The 23,610-nt window shown below is 39.2% G+C and overlaps 1 protein-coding gene across 8 annotated transcripts in view; it reads left to right on the plus strand.

Moving 5' to 3' along the window:
• Positions 1–22,658, plus strand: part of ptprfa (protein tyrosine phosphatase receptor type Fa) — a 391,566-nt gene extending 368,908 nt beyond the window's left edge. For all 8 annotated transcript variants that reach the window (XM_067598003.1, XM_067598002.1, XM_067598006.1 and 5 more), the window contains 9 exons: positions 2,552–2,671; positions 3,087–3,241; positions 4,659–4,944; positions 7,898–8,080; positions 13,523–13,645; positions 14,848–14,973; positions 16,281–16,435; positions 18,518–18,653; positions 20,158–22,658. In XM_067598003.1, coding sequence (XP_067454104.1) covers positions 2,552–2,671; positions 3,087–3,241; positions 4,659–4,944; positions 7,898–8,080; positions 13,523–13,645; positions 14,848–14,973; positions 16,281–16,435; positions 18,518–18,653; positions 20,158–20,226 — 1,353 coding nt within the window. In that variant the 3' untranslated portion in view covers positions 20,227–22,658. The remainder of the gene's footprint in view (positions 1–2,551; positions 2,672–3,086; positions 3,242–4,658; positions 4,945–7,897; positions 8,081–13,522; positions 13,646–14,847; positions 14,974–16,280; positions 16,436–18,517; positions 18,654–20,157) is intronic.
• The last annotated feature ends 952 nt before the right edge of the window (positions 22,659–23,610 follow it).

A 23,610-nucleotide genomic window follows, 5' to 3' on the forward strand; every position in this document is an offset into this window, starting at 1 on the left:
TTTATTATTTTACTTTTTAGTGGGCTTACATGGTGCATAAACAGCATAAACTCATTGACAGACAGAACATTTGGGTCTAGGTATTGCTTCAGCATGGGTATACAGTGTCTTGTGTTGTGTGGTGTGTGGGTAACATAGTAGTTTAACCTGGACTTGGCTATCACAAGACACACAAAACAGTCACCACATTTTCCATCCATATGTTGTTGAAAAAGACATGAAATCACCACAACAACTTAACATTAATGTTCTACTGTTGTAAATGTACAATCTTTACCCAGTATGAATGTAAGTGAAATGAAAGTAAGCTAGCCAAAATCCACAAGCAGTTTGAATTGTGAAAAATGTGAAATGAAAAAAATCAGTCATGTACCAGAACTGGAGTGATAACTAGTGTCAGCAGGGGCAGTAAATCACATTCAATCAGCTGGTCTGACAATGTTTCTACAAGGCTATAAGCATTTCAGACAACAGCCAGGACCTCAGACAGACACTACAGGCTCTTAAAGACATTACATGAATGTTGAACCTTTCAGCTAACATAAAATCTGTGTTAGCTAACAGATACCTAGTTAAATATAGGAGGGATAAGGTCTGGAGTACATAGCTGGGTAAGAGGTCACTTGTCATAAAAATGTAACCATCATGCTGACAAATGATCAATGCTGTTGTTTTTCTGATGAGGACAGCATCTCAGATTTCTAGTATGACTTGTGTGTGATTTTTTCCAGGTGGTGAACAAGCTCTTCACACACCTTTTTACCAAAGCTCATGTGGCCCTGCACTCAGCCACGGGCCTTCGCCAGACAACACCCCCACCCCCTCCCCCACCACCACACACACACACACAAACACACACACTGCCTAGGTCTATGAAGCGTAATCCCTCCATCTGTTATGCCAAGCTCCTGTGGCCTGGCATTCTGAGGCCACCAGTCCCCTCAAGTCAGCACTGATGTCCAAATGTATGTTCCTGTCCCCCACTGTCACCCTCTGAGTCCATCCCTCCCACAGCCAAGAGTGTAATAACAACAGCAACACTAACAGGGCACACGCTGATTGTACCAATTAGCTCTATGACTCAGTCTTTTTAGTCTGAGATGCCCTGTTTAAACACTGTGTCACTGCTACTCCTTTTTGTGTTGCATCAGAGAGCTCTTATTGTTAAAGGATTAAGATGCTGATACTGTAAATGTGCGTACACATGCAGCAGGTTAGTAATCAGATTTCTCCCTCACACCTGACCTTGACCTTGTTTTGGAACCGTAGCTTTCTTATTTTGTCGTAGTTCTTAATTTTACAAATAGCCAACTGTTCAGCTGTAGAAACCAGCTCCTTTACTGCTTGCAGCTGTGTCGCACTCCAGCTCCTTCGCTGCTGCTGGAGTCTATCTGCTGCCAGTCTAGTCGCTCGGCCAATGTCTTCAGGATGCATGAGTGTAGTGTCTCACTTGAGACCTTTGTCCTGAAAAAGCCTGGTTATGCGTTTACCAAGAAATCATCTTTCTTCATGAGAAACCTAGCCAGGAAATCCCCTCTCCAATTACAAAAAGTGGTTTTCATGTTTACATGATATTTAAAGAATCAAATTATCTCAGAAAGCCAACTGTAGTCCTGTTATTTAAGTGCATGTAAATGCACTGAGTGATTCCCTTACAATCTAAAGGCCCTCCTAGATGCTGATATGTTAATTACACTCTACAATACTTAAGTCTCTAATGGAATCATACATATGACAAATGTGTCTTTCTTATAGCCAATCAACACAGGAAGCATTCTTCAAGTCTGTCCCTCTCGTGTCTCACAGAACAAATATGTTTACATTTTATTAAATGTGTCAGTCTGATTTTTTTTTTTCCCCTGGTGCTTTTAGTGGAATCTGCACAGACAGCTGTTTAAATCACACAAATCTCCTGTTGTTATATGTTCTGAGCTTATTAACAATGTCTATATTGATTGATCATGGCTCCCAGTCTGCCTATGAGCTTGCCTTCCCCCTCATTCACTGCCGTGTGTGGGGAAATAGAAACTCATGAATCAATAAATACAAACAATGTTGATTTCTTCTTGAGGAATCTACATGAAGTCTTTCCAGTAGTGGTGTTAAATATGTCATATTTGCCCTGAGAATGACACTAAAGAAAAGGCTCATTAAAATCAAAAGGTTTAATCCTATAGAGAGAGTGAATGTGCTCAGTAAATTTCAGGGCAATCTGAGATATCTTGTTTTTAGATTTGAGACTGGCCACAGGGTGGTGACCCATGACCTTTCTTCCAAATCATTAGGAATTGTCCTCTGGGGATCAAGAATATCTACACCAAATTTCATGTCAATCTGGCTAATACTTGTGAACATCCTCTTGACCCAAGTGTCGGTGGATAGATGTTCAATAGACGGAGGGATGGTCAGATGAACTGTCAAATTTCAGAGTAGTAACAATTTCACTCCTCTCAGTACTTCTCTCTCCCTCTCAGATTCATTCTCTCTGTGTATAACAACAACAACAGCACTATTTTAATGACCAAAATGACCCATGTGTGTTTGTATGCAGGTAAAGTGTGACCAGTATTGGCCTAGTCGAGGCACAGAGACATATGGGATGATTCAGGTGACCATGCTGGACACTGTGGAGCTGGCCACCTACAGTGTACGCACCTTTGCCCTCTATAAGGTGAGAACTGTAGACAGGATGTATAGTATATGCAGTATGACTATGTAGGGTTGGACGTTAAGTCATGATAGTGGAAGGCTTTGGTGGTTTGCATCTCTGATCTGTTTTCATCATGTGAGACTCCCACATTAATCAGTCCATTAATTGATTACTGCAATGCATTTATGTTTATATAGTTTAGTTGAAGGCTACCTAATCAAATCATGGACTTTTTCATGTGTTGCATGAATAGGATTAGTTTTATTTTCCTGCAACACCTTATGAAATATCTCATACTGTATAACGAAGGATTCCCTCTCCAGAACTGGCAGGTTTTGGTGGCCTTCAAGACACCATAAGGTTGAAGAGAAATTTAAGATCTGGAATATCAGTGTTGCTATTATGAACAAAAGCACATGTGCTTGTTCTCTCACAGAATGGCTCGAGTGAGAAGAGAGAAGTTCGACAGTTCCAGTTTATGGCCTGGCCTGACCATGGAGTGCCTGAGTATCCCACCCCAACACTGGCCTTTCTACGCAGAGTCAAGGCCTGTAACCCTCCAGATGCTGGGCCCATGGTGGTCCACTGCAGGTGAACTACCTCTTACACCAATACTGAAGGTCTCAGTGTGTTCCAAATAAAGTCTGTGTTAAATTATCTAACAGCATCTGAAACCTTTCCAGTGGCATCCAACAGTGTTTGTAACTTTCTGAATATGCCTAAGCAATTACATCCACTTTACAAAGTGATTAACCTGTTGAGTTGTTGGCATGTCAGTCTTCTCACAGCTATTTCTATCATTCATGTGTACAATCAAGTGCCAACAATGAATCATACTGTAGGTGTACATTCCATGGGTGCTCAGGAGCTCAGACATCCACAGGTAATTGTGTAGGAATGTGTACCGTGGGGCGACCATATCAGGAAAATAGTAAGGTTAAACAAAGATAGATAAAACTTTCAAACATAGACCATTGCTAAGTCAGTGAACATTTATGAAGCACCTCGTCTATACCAGACCTTTTGAAAAATGTATATGTTTTCATCAGCCCTAAAAAGGACACAAGTAGAATCAGTTCTTGACTTGCAATGACCAGTATTGGTATTAGCAATGCCAGCCAATGGAAATGATCCAGTGTGCACTGTTATCCCCTTCTGTACAGTTTATTATATTCAAAATAGATATGAATACAAAAGAAGTGTTCAACTAAAGATTCATTATGCCAAAAGAAAAAAAAACTATCCAGATATTCTTGGTACATTGCACATTGCACACTCATGTTTACCAACCCAGCTGCAGCTGTGAAGTTTTATACCAAACGTATCAAAGGAACAAGAGAGGCAAAGATCTGAAAATCCAGTCCAGTTTTCTCAAGGCAGAGTGTTCCCTCCTGCTGTGCAAGAGACTTTCACTTCACTTCTTCTGGGGAGTGATGAGCAGTAATGTCACAATCTAGCACCTCACGCCATAGTGAAGGGCTGAGGCAATGCCATGGTATTCATTACACAACATGTGTCTGGCATGGTAAAAACTTTCTTCAATAATTCATTTTAACTAAATGTAAGTGTAGCAGACAAAATAAAAGCCACTAAAAATTCCTATAACTTGCCTCACATTCAGTCTGAAGACACCTTACCAGTAACTCAAGTAAAGAGGGCTCATAACATGACAGCAATATCGAAAGTTTGCTAATATCAGCTAACATTAGCCACTGTAAGCTACTGGTCATACCCACCAGTAAAGTTGTAGCAGCAAAACCTCTGAGTGTATTGAATCCAGCAGTGTGTTTTATTGCTTATGAATTCATTTTCATTTGTAAGAGGAAGACTATTATTTCTTCTTTCAAAAGTAAGATAGTCTCACTTAAAGTAATGTCCATTCTTGCAAAATAGGTATGGACATGCATGATAAATCACCATTTATATTGGGTGTAAATGGGGAAAACAAGTTGACAGGTGTATCAGTATTCTTTGTATGCAACTTGACAATCATTTTTTGCTCTGCCAGTGCTGGTGTGGGACGAACAGGCTGCTTCATTGTGATCGAAGCCATGCTGGAGAGGATGAAACATGAGAAGTCTGTGGACATTTACGGCCATGTGACGTGTATGCGAGCCCAGAGGAACTACATGGTGCAAACAGAGGATCAGTACATATTCATCCACGAGGCCCTGCTGGAAGCTGCCACATGTGGCAACACAGAAGTCCCCGCCCGCAACTTGTACGCCCACATCCAGAAGCTCACCCAGATCCCCCCTGGAGACACTGTCACCGCCATGGAACTGGAGTTTAAGGTAGGTACCTGTTGTTTTTGACTGTTTTCAGCTGGAATGCATAGTAAAGTTGTACAGCTTGGTGAAGTATTTTAAAGGGGAACTCCACTGATTTTACACATCTTACTTACAGTTTGCTCATGATGGAGAGTACTACTCAGTATGTGAAAACAGCTGTATGATGTCTTCTGTGGCTCTGACAGAGCTGTGTAGAAAACAGCTTAAGTGACATCTCTTGAGACTGTTATAAACTCTATTATGGTTTCCTAAGAACATATTAACTGTATAACTGTTTGGTTGTAATGTGGTTAATATTGTAATGTTGGTTATGATAAACTCTCCAGGCCACGTTTCCCAATTTGGGGTTCAGAATCCCAATGGGGTCACAAGATAAATCTTTCAGATCATGAGCTGATTAAACTAAGGAAAAAAGAAACTAATTGTCTCCTACATAAAATTGTGTATTTTTCAGAGTTGGATTTTCTTTTTTGTTGTCATTGTTGTTGTTGTAAAAATACTGGTAACTTTAACCCCTCAGGCCCCTAAACATATTTAAATTAAACAATCTGAGGAGGTTTTTACTACTACTAATTCAATCAGGGAAGACAAAAGTTTACATGAATTCAAAAGCTTTTTTTGATAGTCTTCGGCGTTGACCCTGTCAATGAAATGGATGTATAGGAATGGAGAAGGATCAATAGCATCCAATCAGAGTTCCCCCCACCCAGGGGAACCATAGACAGGGCCTTGACAATGGGGGCAGAGGGGTGGTGGAGGGGTGAAGTACTGATGCGGCATAGACTGCAATGACAGCAGAGAGAGACAGCAGGAAGTCTGTCTGTAAAATCCAACCCATGGATGTATGTTAAGAGCTGGAATAGGGCACCGCCACTCAGCCTTGTAGCCAATCTTTCCCAGTGGCCACTCATGGTATTGCAGCGAAAAATACCCCTGCGGCCCAAAAAGCATTATCCTCATAGACCACCATTGTAAAAGAACCATCTGTAAAACTGTTGACAGGACACCTCAAACTGCAAACAAGGTCAATTATGACTCTTTCTATTATGAATTTTTGATCCACGGAGGTTTTATATTTGTAAAACTTTGCTTGAGCTGAAAAAAGCCATTTAAAAAACCATGATGTCATCACAATGTAAATGTTTTTCTCCCACGGGCAGGGCCAGAATTACTGCGTATATCAATGGGCCGCACAATGCGGAAGCTAGAAACTTTTTTTGGCCCCAGCCAAGCGATTCTTATAGGACTGAATGGGCGCCATTTTTTATCCGGCATCCAGCTCTTATATTACATCCATGGTGCAACCCCCCAAGAACAGCGCTGGCTTGTGAGAAGATTCTGGGGTAGTGGCCACACTCTGTACTGCAGGATCACATGATGCAAAAACTTTTTCCCATATACAATCATTACAAAAGAATGTCTTTAAAAGAATAAAAACGTTGGGTTACACCCAGAAATAACCCTTTGTCTAATCTGAATTTGGTCAATTCAGTCCAACAAAATTTGAAAAGTCTGGTAGAGTAATGTCAATAAATAATTTCCTGTCATTCATGTGTGTGGATGGGGGGCCATCTTGGAATACTGTATTCAATTTTCTTAACACATCCATAGTAAACTGTGATGGATGTTTATGGACAGTTTTGATAATAATTCTACTCTTCACCTTCATTTTTTCTTCCAAATACTGTACATTTTTCTATTCTGTCCAACCTGTCTGATTATCTGACTGCTGGACTGTCTTGGCCCATCAGTTCTTTCTTTTTAGGTTCTTTTTAGTGATATTACAGAGTTCCATATCTCAGTAACCTCTTAAATTTAATTTAATAATTAATACAATGTTATTATAACCAATAGATAAGAGGACCCAAACTATGAAAATTAGACGCAAATTGTAATAAGCAGGAATAATCTGTAATTAATTAATTACCTGTAATTTGTCTCTTGTAAGCCCCACAAAGTGATGAAAGAGTGCAATACTAAATGGGAGTGCCCATTTAACTGTATTATACAGTGGGAGCCGGGATGAGAGGAAGGATTTTCATCCTCAGCCTGTATAACACAGATGAATTCCTTCTTAGAGGAGAAGCATTCTGCAGTGAGAACTTAACTTCTGAGCTTCAGATGACAGGCGGAAGCAGAGGGAGAAGGCAGGAAATGCAGAGGGAGAGAGTGATAGAATGAAGGAGAAGAGGGACGGTTCAAACTGGATGTCTGACAGCCTAAAGATAAGGTCCTACTGGGTTAGGTGGTTTTACACGGGATGAGCTGCAGCACTCCACTGTCCTCGGCTGCTCGCTGCACACTGAGCGACACCACAGTGATTTAACCAGTCCCGTCTTGGGAGGCCATGACGCGACCCAAATTATGCTGCTTGTTCAAGCAAGCAAGACGTCTGTAAATCCGGACAGAGCATAATTAGGTTTTGATCCTCAGCTCACTGCAAAATTCTTTTGCTAGCACTTCTCAAATTGACACTTGCCCTTGCAGTGCAGAGGAATCCCATTAGGGCCTGTCAGCAAAGCTCCCCCCTTCCCCCCCCCACACACACACACACAAAAAAAACACTCTCTCAATTGGGATGTTGCATTCAAAAGTTTTATTCTCATCGGTTTGATACACATTGGCACAAGCCTGTCTACTTCAAATGTGTGTGGGTTTGTTTTGACTTTTCAGTGTCTTCAGGATGAGTTTTAACATGGTGTGGCATCAGGCTGTTATTTGAAGTCAGAGAACAAAGGGGATCAGCTCAAAGTGTATCATTTTCATGCATCAATAAGAATGTTAGCTCCCTGTGCCCTTTAACAACCTTGCTCACACACCACACTCCACTAAGACTGGTTATATTAGCACTTTAAAGGACTGGAGGCAGACAGTGGAGATGGTGGGCGTAGTTATAAAGCTGCAACACAGTCACCTCTGGGCTGAGGATCGGGTGTCCTCCTCACTGTCTCCGCAGAAACTGGCCAACTCTAAAGCACATACCTCAAGATTCATCAGTGCCAACCTGCAGTGTAACAAATTCAAGAACCGCCTGGTGAACATCATGCCTTTCGAGTCCACCCGCGTCTGCCTGCAGCCAATCAGAGGGGTGGAGGGCTCCGATTACATCAACGCCAGCTTCATCGACGGATACAGGCAAGTCCTCGGAAATCATTTCATCGCAGAAATAGACATGTAAAGAGAAGAGTAAAATATTAAAAATTCTGGTTTAAGGATGGTGGTTGTAGTGCTAACCAGGAGCTTCTCAACAACTGCACCTCTAATGAGCGTGGAGGTGGACCTTTTCTCTGGCAGCTGACAGCAGTAAATTACAGGCTGACATGGACTCAAGCCTTTCACTGCCTCCCATCCTTTTGTTGTGTGACTTGTCAAAACAAATTGGTCTCACTGACAGCCCTGTTAATTTCCTCAGTTTTTTCTTCCTATAAATGGATATCTTGTTTGAGATAGGTGACAAGCCAGAGAAATAAACTGTTACATTTCTATGATGATTTTTAACCCAATTGGCCCTCAGGAGACAGATGTCAGACAATCCTTTTGTACAAAGAGAAATGATTTCTTCTTTTTACTTTTACTTTTATTATAGTTTAATGAATGAAAACTACGTTACGAACCAATTTAGTAATTACAGATATTTACACAAACCTACTGACTGACAATTAACCTTAAAGGAATTGTTCAACATTTTGGAAATACCGTTACTCACTTTGTTTCTAAGAGTAATATGTTGGATACCAATCTCATTTTTGTGTGTTAAGCACACAGCTGGATTCAGCATATGTTGTGTAAGTTAGCCTAGCTTAGCATAAATCTAGAAGCAATGGGGAAGCAGCTAGCCTGACTCTAGCTGAAGTTCAAAAATACAGCTATCAACACCTCTACAGCTCACTAATTAACATCTTGTATCTAGTTTGTTTAAGCCGTACACAAACAGAAATGCAAAAATTACAATTTTTGATTCTTCTTGGAGTTAGCCTGTAGCAATTATCTCTGGACATTTATCCATCTGCCCAGTACTTATGTGTATGGGGCTTTTTTCCCGTCTCTATTCAAGAGCGAGGTCTTTGGATTTGAGAGCATGATTTATTGATTTCATGCTCAGATTTTGTAATTATTTCCCTCAAAACCCTGTCCTCACACTTAAATAGCCACTGCTTGCACTTAGATTTGTTCTGCTTCTGCTCAGGCTGTATGCTTATATATTGTCGCTTGCACAGATTTCCTGCACTCCAGCTTCAGCCCTTCTCCTCACACTCAGGCTGTTTCTGTTGGTTAGGTATGTTAGGTTTAGGCATGAGGAATGAGATGGTTAGGGTTAGACTAAAAATATCAGGGTCAGAGCCAATCAGAGGCAGAGTAGGGATGCGTCTTCACAGAATGCAGGTAGGAAAAAAAAAGGCAGGGATCATTTCATTGGTCAACACTACACCTGACATCCTATTTTGACAAGGTTATTGCATAAAAAATCTGAGAGCAGAGCAGAAATCTAAGAGCGGATGTTTCACGAGCACACAGAAGCAGCCTGAGTGCGAGAAGGGCTGAAGCTGGAGCAGGAAATCTATGCTAGCTACAATATATCTGAGTGCAAGCGTACAATTTAAGCAGTAGCAGAGCAATCTGCACGCAAGCAGGGGCTATTTGAGTGTGAAAGCAGGGTTTTGAGGGAAAATCTTAATGTGAAATCAATTAATCATGCTCTCAAATTGAAAGACCACACTCTTGAATAAAGCCCCATGTCTGTGTAGCGCCTACATTTGGTGAGTATGGGTTTTGGTTTTGGTCTCTATAAAGGCATGATGGGACCAAACCTGGCACTTCTGTGTGACAGAGTGGAAGCTACACACAGTCAGTTTGTATATAGATTCCTGGTGCATTTATTGGGGACTATTTTCAGCAGCGGATGAATACTGTAGAATAACACCAATATTCTAAATCTATCAATCAACATGAACAGTGGGAATGTCAATGCCATAAAAATCTGTCACAGTAAATACAGATACAAATACACGTAATGACATCAGAGTACAGACCTAGCTATTGCTAACATTGCACAGAACCTGGACTGTCTGCCTCTCTCTGAAGCAAGGTTTCTTCTTGCATGTGTCAACAAACCATTGTGACAGCTATATAACAACCATACATATTAGACGTCAGCACTGATACTGTCGTATGTCAGATAAACAGCCAATCACAGGCCTCTCAGAGAAGAGTACCTTTTATGAAAATGTAAAAACTAATTGGAAATACTTCTCAGTGCACTAGCAGAGTAAAGCAGAGGCTAATGAATAAGGACTTCCCGTTTTTACTTGTAGAGAGGGTGGGTGTATCTTGTTCTCAGCTGTCAGCACCTAATGAAGTCCCCTGGGCACCTCCACCTAAGGCAGGATGGGGAAGGAGGCAGGGGTGTCCTGTAATTCTTCTCTAATTCCTGTTGCAGTAATTAAGAGTGGACTGAGATAAGGGGAGCTCCAGCTCTCTCTGAGCTCAGTCTGTAAAGTGCACAAAGTGGATTAGGATAGATTAAGGTGAGGGGGATAGACATGATTATGATGATTAGTGAAGGTGTCCAGTGACCTCTGGATATATCAGCTGTAGTCATTCTCCTCAGTGCCTCTCTGTGGTGATGCAAGATAAAAACTCAAACAGTAGGCTTACACCAGTATATCATCACCTGTACATTAGAGAAGATTAGAATAGAACAGAAGCCCTGCTTAAACCACTCATTATCCTTTGGTAGTACTCCTTTTATAAGGGCCTATTAACTGTGTAACTGTTGATTGGCTGTAATTTGTCTAATATTCAGGGATTTTTCTGGATTAATCTGGAATTCCAGATTTTCTGACCTGAAAATGTGACCAATGTGAAACATGCAGATCCATGAAAAAAAATAAATGAATTGGGGGGCAGCGGAATTATGTGCACATTGTTTGGTGTATTTTACAAGATGAATTGAGAATGCACATTTATGTTTATTTTCCGCATGCGACCTTCAAAGTACAAGCACCCTTTAGCCGCCAGCTGTCTTTTGCCAATCACATGCCTGAATATTTAATGATGATACTGGTTAATTACAGGTTTGGCCATCGTTTCTATAGGTTATGATAGAATAGATAGATAGAATAGAATTCCCATAATTAATCAGTAGGTTTTAAACAGTTAAACAGTTTATCCAGATGATCTAAACCACTTTATTAGGAGGTCAAACTGAACGTGAGTGCACCTGAAATGTCTGTAATACTAATTTCACAGAAAACTTGAGTGCACACAACAGTAAGTACAGTAGGTCAAAGGTGAAGCAAGAAGTGGATGTTTCACATTTGATTTGTCTTCCAAATGAGTTTGTCTAACCTGGAGGTTTGTTTACCACCTGTCTAATCATCTGACTACTAGTGTTTCTTGACCCAATGGAATTCTTTTTACTAATGTTGACATTACAGCATTATCATTACTGATAGAAATGATGGCCAAAACTATGGAAATTAGACCCAAATTGTAATAAACCAGAATTATCTTTTAAATCAAAGAGGGGTACATGCAAGCTGTCGGTTTGGTTTCAGAAGTGGGGGGACACAATGAAGTTTTTTAAAAAACTCATGTTTCGTTAAAATCATGTTTAGTTTCCTTGATAAAGATGATAGATAAAGTTGTATTTGAATCTTGACTACAAGGAGTACTGTGTTTTACTATCTTATCCATCTGACTGAACAACCTCCACCAGCAAGGCAGCAAGGTAGGACAGCCTGTATTTAGCCTAAGAGGCAAAACCCAGGGCAAAAAAGTCTTCAGATATGCTGGCTGCAGCACCTGCTCTAGTTCCAACAAAACACAGCAGCTTTAGCTCCTCAGTTTGTATTTGATTGTTGTATTATAAAGTATTCAAATAATAACTCCAGTGCTTGTTGCACAGGGGTAAACCAGGGGCGGACACAGAACCAAAAACAACAGCGCCTCCAGCCATCACTGGCACACACAAATGATAGAACATTGGTGTGTACAGATATCATAAATAATGTGTGTGTACGTGTGTGTGCTGCATTCACACCGGCTGATGAGAATTACCAAAGTCATCTGCTGCATGTGTCGACACTGCCCCCTAGTGGTTTTGTCTTGTAACTACTTCAAGTGGATTGCCCAGAGCCTGGCTGAGCAGCTGGGATGGCATCTGTCATTTTAACAGTGCTGTTAAAAAGGTTCTGTGTTCAGGCAAAACCATTTAAATATTAGTGCACACATTACCAACAGCTGACTCACCAAATTTACTTTAAGTGGGTGTTTAAAATGAAATATTTAACTCCTGAGAGGCTCACTCAACAGTTGTGAGATGTCATTGCCTGGAACTAGAAGCTATGAAGGGATGTGAGTAAATTTGGCTAAACTGAACGAACTGAAGTTTTATTTTTGCAATATTATTGCAGGTTCACATACTGTAAATATGTATGACAGTAATTCAAAGGGTTCTATTCTAAGATTTATTTTGATTTTCAATTTATGTATGCAAAAACTTAAGAACATAATCAATTGACATGATAAGGGCCATAAAAGGCTCCTGTGTTATTTGTGTGCTTTTTGTGGAAGGCAGAGCAAGTTTATTTGTATTTTGTATTTTATTTGTACAGAATAAACAGGAGAAAAAATAGTATTAGGAATAGTCTTTTATTAAATAGTATTAAGACATATAATAGATAAAAGACAGTAATAACTGCATTTATTAAGTAGGCAAATATAGCTGTGTAAAAATCTAGTTTTAATCCATTATTTTGGTTGATATTGTGTTTAAATGGCGCATGTTCACAAATCTGCAAAACAGCAGCAAAGGTGCCACGTTATTCTAGAGGAAGTGTACAGCCATAGTAGTCTCTGTGAAATATAATTGAGATACTGTATGTTTTTAACCGCATTCATTGTATTGATTAGTATTTGTGTGCACTAGTGCATACAATGTTCCCAGATTGGATGGTCTTCTTTGATTGTTTTCTTTGATTGCGCAGGTAAAAGCTTGTGATAATTTGGGTTACTTTGCATTTGGGTGGTTTCCCTTGGTAAAAAGAATTTACACTTACCTTGATATGTGTCAGATGAATGAAAAATTGCTCTCCTAAATGAAAATCTTCTTTTTTATGACTGGGCATGTTTGATGCTCTGATTGGGTTATTAGGTTTTAGTCAAATCAGTGGCAACACTGACAAAGTGTGGGATGAGAGGGGGACAACAGGGGCCCTCAGCTTATTTTTGCCCTTGGCCCCCCTGCAGGTTCATCCAGCTATGCACGTCCATGAACAAAACTAACCCAATCACAACCTAGACTAAACAAACTAAACAACAGTATGTTAAAGCTTTTTGATTACCATTTATGATGTCATTAACATGACTGTATGTCATCATTTACCTACCTGTTATTTACCTCAGCATCATTATTTATCTGCCATCACATATACTTTTATTACAGGAAAATGAAATTCAGCTCAAGAAGCACAGTTAGGGCTGAAGAGGAGGAAAGTTGAAAAGGAAACTAAATTAGAGTGCTGCTGCCAGGACCCTGAGGAGTAAACACAGCCGTGTCTCTGTTCCAATTTGCAGGCAGCAGAAAGCATACATGGCCACCCAGGGCCCGTTAGCTGAGACCACAGAGGACTTCTGGAGAATGTTGTGGGAACACAACTCCACCATCGTAGTCATGCTCACCAAACTCCGCGAGATGGGACGGGTAATACACCATGCCTCATGTCATGTCCTGTTATATTACATCAAATTGTAGGGCCTTAGGCCTAAAGATCATATATGATATTCTGGTTTTAGATGCATCACACCTCTAATAAAAATAAGAATAATTAATATTTCGATAATTCAAATAATTAGACTTTCACTTTCTTTGTACCATATTTAAGCATTATTATTTTATGTTTGAGGGGATGTGAAATGTGTCTACAGTTTGTTTAATCTGTCATTTAAAAGGGTCTTCTCTAAAACAATACTAGATTGTACTTATTTTTAGTAGTTGAGTGGTTAACTCATGATTAATGTACATGAAATGTGCTATTATTGACACTATTTTAATACTTGATAGTAAATGTAGAGAGAATATATAATTAATACCACTTAACATATATTTGACTATACTAAATGCACTTCAGTGTGCTATTTTTACATTAAATTGTATGTTAAGTATGTTAACTACATCTTTTACATTGTGTATATATATATATTGTTGATGTTTTTTAGCATGCACTTTGCATGCACTTAAATATCACCCAATATCTTTTCGACAACTTTTGATGTACATGTTTTAACAGAAATATTAGTTCAATATACTTAAAATGTATCAATACCATACCTGAAAGTGTCATTTAAGTAAATTGTTATATTTCGATGTCTATCTTAAGCACAAAAAAGTGTATTTGAATACAGTTAATTATAATTTAATAGCATGTGTAGTCAAGTATATTTTTAGTTGTACTACTTTCATGTCATGAAAGTGGGCCATTGCCCTGGGACCCCAGGTTCACTGTGTACTATCACTGTGCATTATTAATGGGGCCCCTCGTTAGAGGGGCTCTTTGTCAAAATGTAGATTTAAATAAGCACAATCTAATTTCATTTAGATAGTGCTGAAAGGGTGCATATTTCAAGATAAAGTTTAGTCAATTTGCCACAAACTAATTGGCTTACAAACCCTGGAGCCAGGTGGTATGCAGACATAGGAGTACTGGCTGTTTTCTGGACACAGGCCCTGCCTTTACTAAACACAGAGGGACCACTTGTCCCTTAAGTAACTGCCAATTAGCACAATGACATGATTACTCACTTTAAAGTATAGTGGTTTTATATTAGTCTCCAAATGCTATCCCTGAGAAAATACAAAAAAGATGCACCACACATTGTGATATATGTCTTCTGTCCATTCTTTAGGAAAAGTGCCATCAGTACTGGCCTGCCGAGCGCTCTGCACGCTACCAGTACTTTGTTGTGGACCCCATGGCTGAGTACAACATGCCTCAGTACATCCTGAGAGAGTTCAAAGTGACAGACGCCAGGGTAGGTTCTCCTCAGTGAAGTTTTGCTGTTGTTGCGTGAGGCAGCAGAGGGAAGATGGCTGCAGCTCAGCTCGGTTTAATTGGAAAGGACATCAGGGCCACTTAGGGCTCTATTTTTGTAACAGAGTGTGTTTGCACTGGCAGAGTGGCTTTTTCATCGCATGCACAGGTTTCTTTTTCTGTGCTTGTGCCTGTTCAGTATTTTGATGACTTTGAAATTCACTGCACCTACAGTAAGTGGGAGGGTTTGGAATGTGCACTGCCTACACAGGCTACAGAGATGACTGCTTGGAAAGAAGAAGAGGTGATTTGATTGGTCATGACTGAGACCAGGTCTGCTACATCTGTTGATGATGTACAGTATGCATCACTGCACAAATTTATACCAAAAATCTGCCACTATGTGCGCTTGTCATGTGTGTGGGGGCTTTGCAAGAAGAGCCATTGGTTCATGAAATACAGTCTACAGTCTGTTAGCCAACCAGAGACTGTCTAAAGTCTACCACAGATCTGCACAAGAACAAGAACAAGTCTTTTAGAAATCCATCAAAAATCTTTTCAAATTCAGAAGTCATCTGTGCCTTATAATTGGAATAATGGTAAAAATTAAAACAAGCTTTTTAAAGTTTTTTGTGTAACCCCAGCACACTAGAAAAATACCAAGAGAATGATACATCCTGTTCACAACATATTGATATAAGACATAAAACTCTGAGAGAAATGTTAGTAAAAAATGAACAAACGAGTTCTGTTTTGTAAGAGACATTGTAAAAAAATACATGTAACACTATAATATTTGCAAGTAAAAATGAATTTATACAGACGTAGATGTAACTAGAAACTGAATGTTGATTTTTTAAGACTTGATCAGGTCACATTTGAAAGCTTGGATTGACTTTGTGATAGGGTTTATAAGTTAAAGGTAGTAAGAAACAACACAGGTAAATATGAATATGTGTATGCAGCATTATTTTTCTTTTCTTTCCATTTGAGTTTGAACATTTGCATTTCTTTTAATTGAAAAGAGAGATAATGATAATGATCATATATATGTGACTATTTTCCAAATTAAAAAAAGGGTTTTTTTTTGAGGAAGAATAAAACAAGAGGAAACTCACAAGACTATTATGCAAATGATCACTCCTGAAGTTGGACCACTGATACTCAGACTTACAGGAACAAGTAATAGTCATTACAGTAGAACCTTACTACTTGCAATGCTTGTCTATGCTACATCTAACAGGAGTGGGCTGTGGATTGTGTGTGTTACTTACAGTATGTGTCTCCATGTGACTGTGTGTCCCACAGGACGGTCAGTCGAGGACCATCAGGCAGTTCCAGTTCACTGACTGGCCAGAGCAAGGAGTGCCAAAAACTGGGGAGGGATTCATTGACTTCATCGGCCAAGTCCATAAAACTAAGGAGCAATTTGGACAAGATGGACCAATCACTGTGCACTGCAGGTAACTGTGTGTGTGTGTGTGTGTGTGTGTGTGTGTGTGTGTGTGTGTGTGTGTGTGTGTGTGTGTCCTCATGGGGACCAAAGCTTGGTCCTAATGAGGAAGGCACTTGAACCCATGTTTTTTGGGCAAAGATTTAACCCTAAATCATAATTCAGTCCCTTTAATCAGTGGATAGTAGGCTTACCTGTGTTTTCTGTTATAAATATTTATTTTTTATCACTGTATTTTCCAACTTGATTAATATACTAATTAACTGTTGTTGCTATTGTTGTATAGATAATGGGGTGTTTGAAGAAATATTTGTCTGTCTGATATATAAGGAACTGCTGACTATTCAACATCCGTGTCCTTATTCCCATAATCCCTCGTGTTTTGAGGTCTATCCTGTGATTGGTGCAGATTACATGTTTACTCTTTTAAACAGTACTGCAGTGATCTATGCCTCCTAACTTCATTTCAACAGAATAATCAGAATAACGTTTGACATAATGGACAAATATACTTACAGAAATCTGAGTTGGCTTGTTAAGATCTTTAAGAGATTTTCTACACTTCTGATTTTATCCTAACATGTTTTTGGCTGTCATGTTCCTGTTTTCTGGCATGTTGGCCAGATTTGTCCTTCAGATGCGTATGTGTGTGATGAACCAGGGGCCTCCTTTATAAAACAATGTGTAGGATCAAGTGTATGTGCACAAAAGCTGAAAATGGCGTGTGCCAAAAAAGATTTATAAAACTGTATGCATGCATGACTGTGCATATTTTTTCCCTGTATGAATCACAATCAACCTGAAAATGTGCACACGTGGACAAACCTCATATCCACCCCTTTCACACCCATAATGAACCATATATGGTCAATGCAAAAGCAAGAGACAGAAGAAAGCATGAGAGGCTGCAGCTGCTGTTAATGCAGTTGGTGCAACGAATGAAACAGTTCACAAAATTAAACAAAGTGAAGATGTGGCAACAAGCCCGTTGCTGGACAGTGTCAGGGGATGGACTGATGGTGGCACAGAGACAACGAAGCTCACCGTTTGGTATTTGTTAAACATCTATATAGATACGCACACACCCTCAATATCTAAAAAACAACAAACACTTTATTTATCTCCAAAATCCAGCATGCAGGTGTTTCTCTAATTTGTACAGTCCATATATGAGTGCAGGTGGTGAAGATGTGCTGGTGAGGTGACTGGAGAAGGCAGAGCGTGTGTAGCAGCCAACGCAGTGTTTCCAGTACACTCTGTGCACCTGACAGCACAGTCATGTTCACTGCAGTGATTTTACACACAAAACTATATGAAAACTAATTAAAATCGTTCTTGGTAATATATGCACTACGTTGAAAGATTGTGTTAAAAATCTATTAGCGCTCTGTTCTGCAATTCTTTAAAGATAATTGATGTCATCTTGGTTTTCTACAACTGATGATGATCATTTCATAAGTTAGTTAATGTGGTTGAGGTGAAAAGGAATCAATATGTTCACATTTAATATCAGGGAAAAGCAAGCCAGACTTTCCAGACTCCTGCCACCTGACACATCCTGACATCATCCTGGTATTTCAGCAGCTGTGTGAGCAGCAGACAGCCGGGCCCTCTCTGCTGTTCTCTGGGGGTGGGGAATGTGATGGCGAGACAGTGAATTGCATTAAGTGTTTCAATAATAAATAAAAATAATAAATGGTTGAATTGGTTAAGATTTGAGTTGGCCTATATCTTTTAAATTTGAAAGGTGCTAATGGAAGTCACTACAGGCACAAACACATGTAGCACTGCTGGTTTGAATGTTTATGATAAAGTGGATCCATAATTAATTTTTGATATTAAATGAAATCAAATGTGTATGAGGAATCATTGTACAATCTGGCTTCAATTCACCACCTCACCATCTGCATCGCCAATTTCAATTTTCCAATTTTCTGTCTGATGTTTGTATGTAAATTTGTTTTTATAAATCCTAACTTTTTCATGGGAAGCAGTACATGCCTCTTTGAAGCCCCGTTTTGTGCGGACGCAACAGTTATAAACGAGGCCCCTGGTGATTTGGAATGAGAATCTAATAATGTGTGTCCACCAGTGCTGGTGTTGGGCGGACCGGTGTGTTCATCACCCTGAGCATCGTCCTGGAGAGGATGAGATATGAGGGGGTGGTCGACCTCTTCCAGACCGTCAAGACGCTCCGAACTCAGAGGCCGGCCATGGTGCAGACAGAGGTATGATACTCTGCTGCTGGACTGCATGAGGAACATGATGGAGTACTGGGATCTCCATGCCAGTTATTTAACCTAATCAACCAGATAACATCTGATTATTAGAAGTTACTTTTTGATTTACAATATTGAGCATATGCCCATTGTTTTGTTTCATTTCCTGTTTTGGGTTATGGGTTCACACAGCCTGCTATACATTTCACAAAACTGGGAACACACATCTACATTTTGAGGAGGTCACACAGCCTGACACCACTGTAACCACAACAGATATCAGATTGAAGACCATCTTCAGAGCAAAATTACATTCAGCGTTAACTAGCTTACAACCAGCTTGTGATTGGCTCTGCTAGCTGACTTTGTGATGCAGCATCTCCATGTTTCTATGGTGACATATTTCAAGAGCTCTGATGTTGAACTGATCAGATGATGCAGGTTATGACGTTATTAACATTATTTACAGTCTTTACTAATAATCACTAAAGAAAGTCATTTTTGCTTTGTTGGTATGGAAGCTGATTTATCAACATGAATTCAAACTTTTAACCCAAATATGTCATATATAATATATATTTTATCAATACTATAATATAGAATAATCAGCTTGTTACACATTGATGAGCCTTCACATTTTAAACAGCCACACTCAGACAACTTAGGTTATGATATCATATTGTTATAAACACAACACATTGTGAGTAGTCAGCATATTATAACAGTAATATGAGCAGCTGATTACAGAGCTGTATGAGAGAACTGATCTAATTAGCGCTGCTGTATTAATAGAGCTCGATGTTTGTCAGACTGTTGTCTCTCATCATGTCAGTCCTTCACACTGTACGTTCTGTTGTCAATCTGCTCTCATATTCAATCAATGCAGGTACAAGGTGATTACAAGCAGAAAAAGTCATATTACACACCACACACTTCCAGTATAGACAGAAAGTTAAAGGTCCAACAAATGACATGAGTCTCACTGGATGTCAGCAAATAACTATTTGCTATGTAAAGATATAGTGGAGTTATAGCGACCTGAGCAGTGAATGAAGTCACACTCCCTCTGTGTGTGTTGTTATCCCAGCTACTGTGTTCTTTGTTTTGGTAGCTGCACCGGCTGCACGTGCCTGTTAGTGCATGTGAGTCAACAGACTATTATCACTAGTATTACTGTATAAGCAGCATTATAATGTTGTAATGATCATATATGCTTTGTATGTAGAATCTTAATCTGCAAAGTAACCAGATGAATGTAGTGGAATAGAAGTATAAAGTAGTAATACTCAAAATTATGCCCAAGCAGAGTACTGTAGTAAATGACATTATACCACTGCTTTCTTACAGTGGGTTATAATAGTATGCAACATTTTTTTACATTATCAGCTGCTATAGCCCTGCAAAAGCATTAGCCCTGAAATATCTCAATACTGTTCATTCTTTATTTATCACTGCTGTCATTCTGGCTGACTACTTCCAGATTGACTAGAGTCACAATGTTTTTTGTCAACAGGACCAGTACCAACTGTGCTACCGGGCAGCTCTGGAGTACCTGGGAAGCTTTGATCACTATGCAACATAACCCCGCCCAGAAGACACCCTCAGAAGAGTTTGGTGTCTCCTCTGAGCCATATCCACTCAGCTCCATCAGTCCCTACAACCTGATGAGGAGGCTACGAGGAGGACTGATGAAAGAGTGACCACAGGAGGAAACAGGGGAGACGAGGGGAAGGAGGAGAGGAGACCAGACAACGTCCTCCTGGACCGGTGCCATGACTCTGCCACAGACACCATAACCTCCCAAAAACCAACCCTGAAAGACTTGTAGTCATGTCTCATTCTGATTCTTGACTGAATACTCCCATCACTCCCCAGTTTCCGCCTCCTCCTAATAGCAAAAACTATTTTTCTGCTATTTTCATTTATATTAATCATTACTATGTTGTTATGAATATTTAGAGTTTATTTTGTAATCACTTACATTGTTTATTTTATGTCTTAATGGGTCTTTTTTATTTGCTTATCTTTTTTATTAGCACAAAGGACATGTATTTTCAACATGCTCCGAGTTATTAATACTGGAGAGCGTATACTCACAGCTGCTAATAATTTTATTTTGTACCATAGATATGATATTCTAATGTTATCATTACTCAGTTGGTCTTATTTAGGGGAAATGTGGGTTTTGGCTTCCTGTCTTGACATCTAGCAGAATGATGACATCTACCAAACAGATCAAATAAACAGATCAAGTGTGTGAACTATAAACCTACGGCTATAAACGTACAAAGACAACTCACAACCAAACAAGTGCTACCATGTACAGTTTCTTGTTCATAACTGTCGATTCATTTTCTCAAAGCCCTCAGAAATCTGGAGACTTTCAACAAAAAAAGAAGAAAGGTTGTGGTTACTGCAAGAGCTGCACAATAGTTTTCATATCCCTTCTTAAAGTGGACTCAGGTAGACTAAACACAGACAGCCTGTTCTTGAGAAATTTTGTGAAATAAGTGCGACAACATCAAATTGCATGCTCTGTGCATGAAAAAAGAAAATAAATCTATTTGACACCAATATTCTCTTGAGAGTACTAGACCAAGGCTCAATGTTGAACAAATTAGGCCAGGTTTATTATACATTTTTCTTATTGTCATCAAATACCATAAAAGACCATCAAAGAGCCATCAAAGTGTAAGTCTATCTGTCAATACTTCCAAATTTCTCTACTGTGTCTTTGGCTCTTGGTTCCTACTGAAGACTCGAGTCTTAAAAATGCCTCACAAATAAGTAGTTGCCGTTTTTGTTTCTTTACTGTAGTTTTCACTCTAGTTTTTATCAACCATTACTCAAACAGGCTGGGGACTATTTTCAGCCGCGGATGACTCCACATTTAATGCTCTAGTTAGTGTTTCTGGCAGCAGGACGGTGTGTGTGGGATTGAATCAAAATAAACTACAGTGTGTGTGTTCATGGTAATGAAGAAACATGTCAACCAGTGCAACACTGTGACTCACTGACGTGTTTTTAATAGTTTTTGGACAACAACAGTTTTATGGCACAGAGGAATAAGATATATCAGGCTTTGATACACACACAGTCTACTACAATTGATCTACTAACAACTGTTAGAACTGGCTTGGTCTTTTCATGGGATTTGTTGGCAATATATACCATAGAATAAAGATGTGATGGACAGAAGTCTGTTTCGCTGGGAGGACATTTTGAGATTTGGGGGCATCATTTAGTGCTATAGAAAAATCAGAACGTACGACTAAGTTCCTTGAGTCGTCCGTTCACCCAAATCACAAAAACATATTTTCTCACTTACCCTGAGTCAGTCAACCAGATCTTAAGGTCAGGGGTTTGGTCGTTACTTAACGTTAGCTCCACTTGAACTGAAAACGTTGTGCTTAACTTCTTTTGACTTGGGATCAGGATTTTGATGTTAATACTCATTTCACAAAAGTTCTGGTCATTGTGTTGATACAAAAGTAGCCCAGCTGCAGCCCAGTTGTGGTCAAGCAAACTGACTATGGACAGACAGGACAGTGCTGTATTCCATCAGAACCACATACAGTAAACTGCAGCCAACGTGGCTCTGACATCATACAGGGAGGTGACTGAGTGATCCCCAAACATTCTGACTCTCCTGCTCATCTTATGAACTGCACCTTTCTATTTGCAAATACATGGCTTTACATAAACAGGACATACAAGCAGATACACTGGAACCCCAATCGTGATATATTACAGCTCAACTACTTTATCACTGTGTTGCAGACAGACAGACTTCTAACTAATGTGCAGTGGTGGATCTCTGTGGTTTTCACTGGACGAGGTGAGAAGGTATAGTGGTTTTGGGTGATGTAAAGGATTTACTTCATGGAGTCATGCTGTAGGGGTCCTATCTGTTGTATACATGATCTGTTTTCTATTTGTTAATAAAAAGCAGAGAAAAATGTCTTGAAAACCTTGATGTTAATAAAGTTGAATAATTGGGTTTTTAATATAGAAGCAGTGGATTTATTTCACTTCTTAGCTTGATTGAAAATGTGTTGTAAGGAGAAATTGGGTGGACCTGCAGCCCTGTGTGCTGCTCTGTGAAGGGCAGATGGTAAAAATAATGCAGAGGTGCATAATACAGACTCTTCTCCCTCTCTTTCACTGCACTCTCTTCTGTTGCCTGTTAAGTAGTGTGCCACATTTATGAAGAAAGTTTCATGTTCATCAGAGTGCATTAATCAGGTGATTGCATTTATGAATTCTAAAATTAGGCTTTATACAGTATGTCATGAGCTTTGAAAGCAGACATTTTATTCAATATCAATCATTTTGGGCATCACCACACATAATGTACACCAGTGTTGGAGCCACTTTAGTATTGTGCAGCGGTGGAGTAATTATTAATTTATTTAGATTGTCATTTAAGTAAAAGTAGCAATACCACAGTATAAAAATACTGTTCCGAGTAAAAGTCCTGTATTCAAAATTTCACCTAATACAGAAGTATCAGTAACATGCACTTAAAGTATCAAAAGTAAAGGTATATTATGCAGAATGTGTATTATTGGATTATTATTACTGATGAATTAATATGTACATAGCATTTTATCTTATTCTTCTTATTATTTTATCTTATTACATATTTATCTTATTTTATAAACTGATTATGATTTTCAAAGAACAACAGGGACTGGAGCATACCAAGTCATTGACAGCCTTTAATTGTGCAAACGGACTAACATTTTAACACTACTGTGTCTTCATGAGAGTCAAATAGTCTTCCTTAGTTAAATCTTAATGATGTCAGATAAATGTAGCAGAGTAAAAAAGTACAATATTTCCATCAAAACGTATTGCAGTAAAAGTATAAAGTGGCAGAAAATGTACCTCAAAATTGTCCTTAAGCACACTGCTTGACTAAATGTACTTAGTATCATTCCACCACTAGTGCTGTTTTAATAAG

This window comes from Thunnus thynnus, chromosome 8 (assembly GCF_963924715.1).
Source record: "Thunnus thynnus chromosome 8, fThuThy2.1, whole genome shotgun sequence".
Lineage (NCBI taxonomy): Eukaryota > Metazoa > Chordata > Actinopteri > Scombriformes > Scombridae > Thunnus > Thunnus thynnus.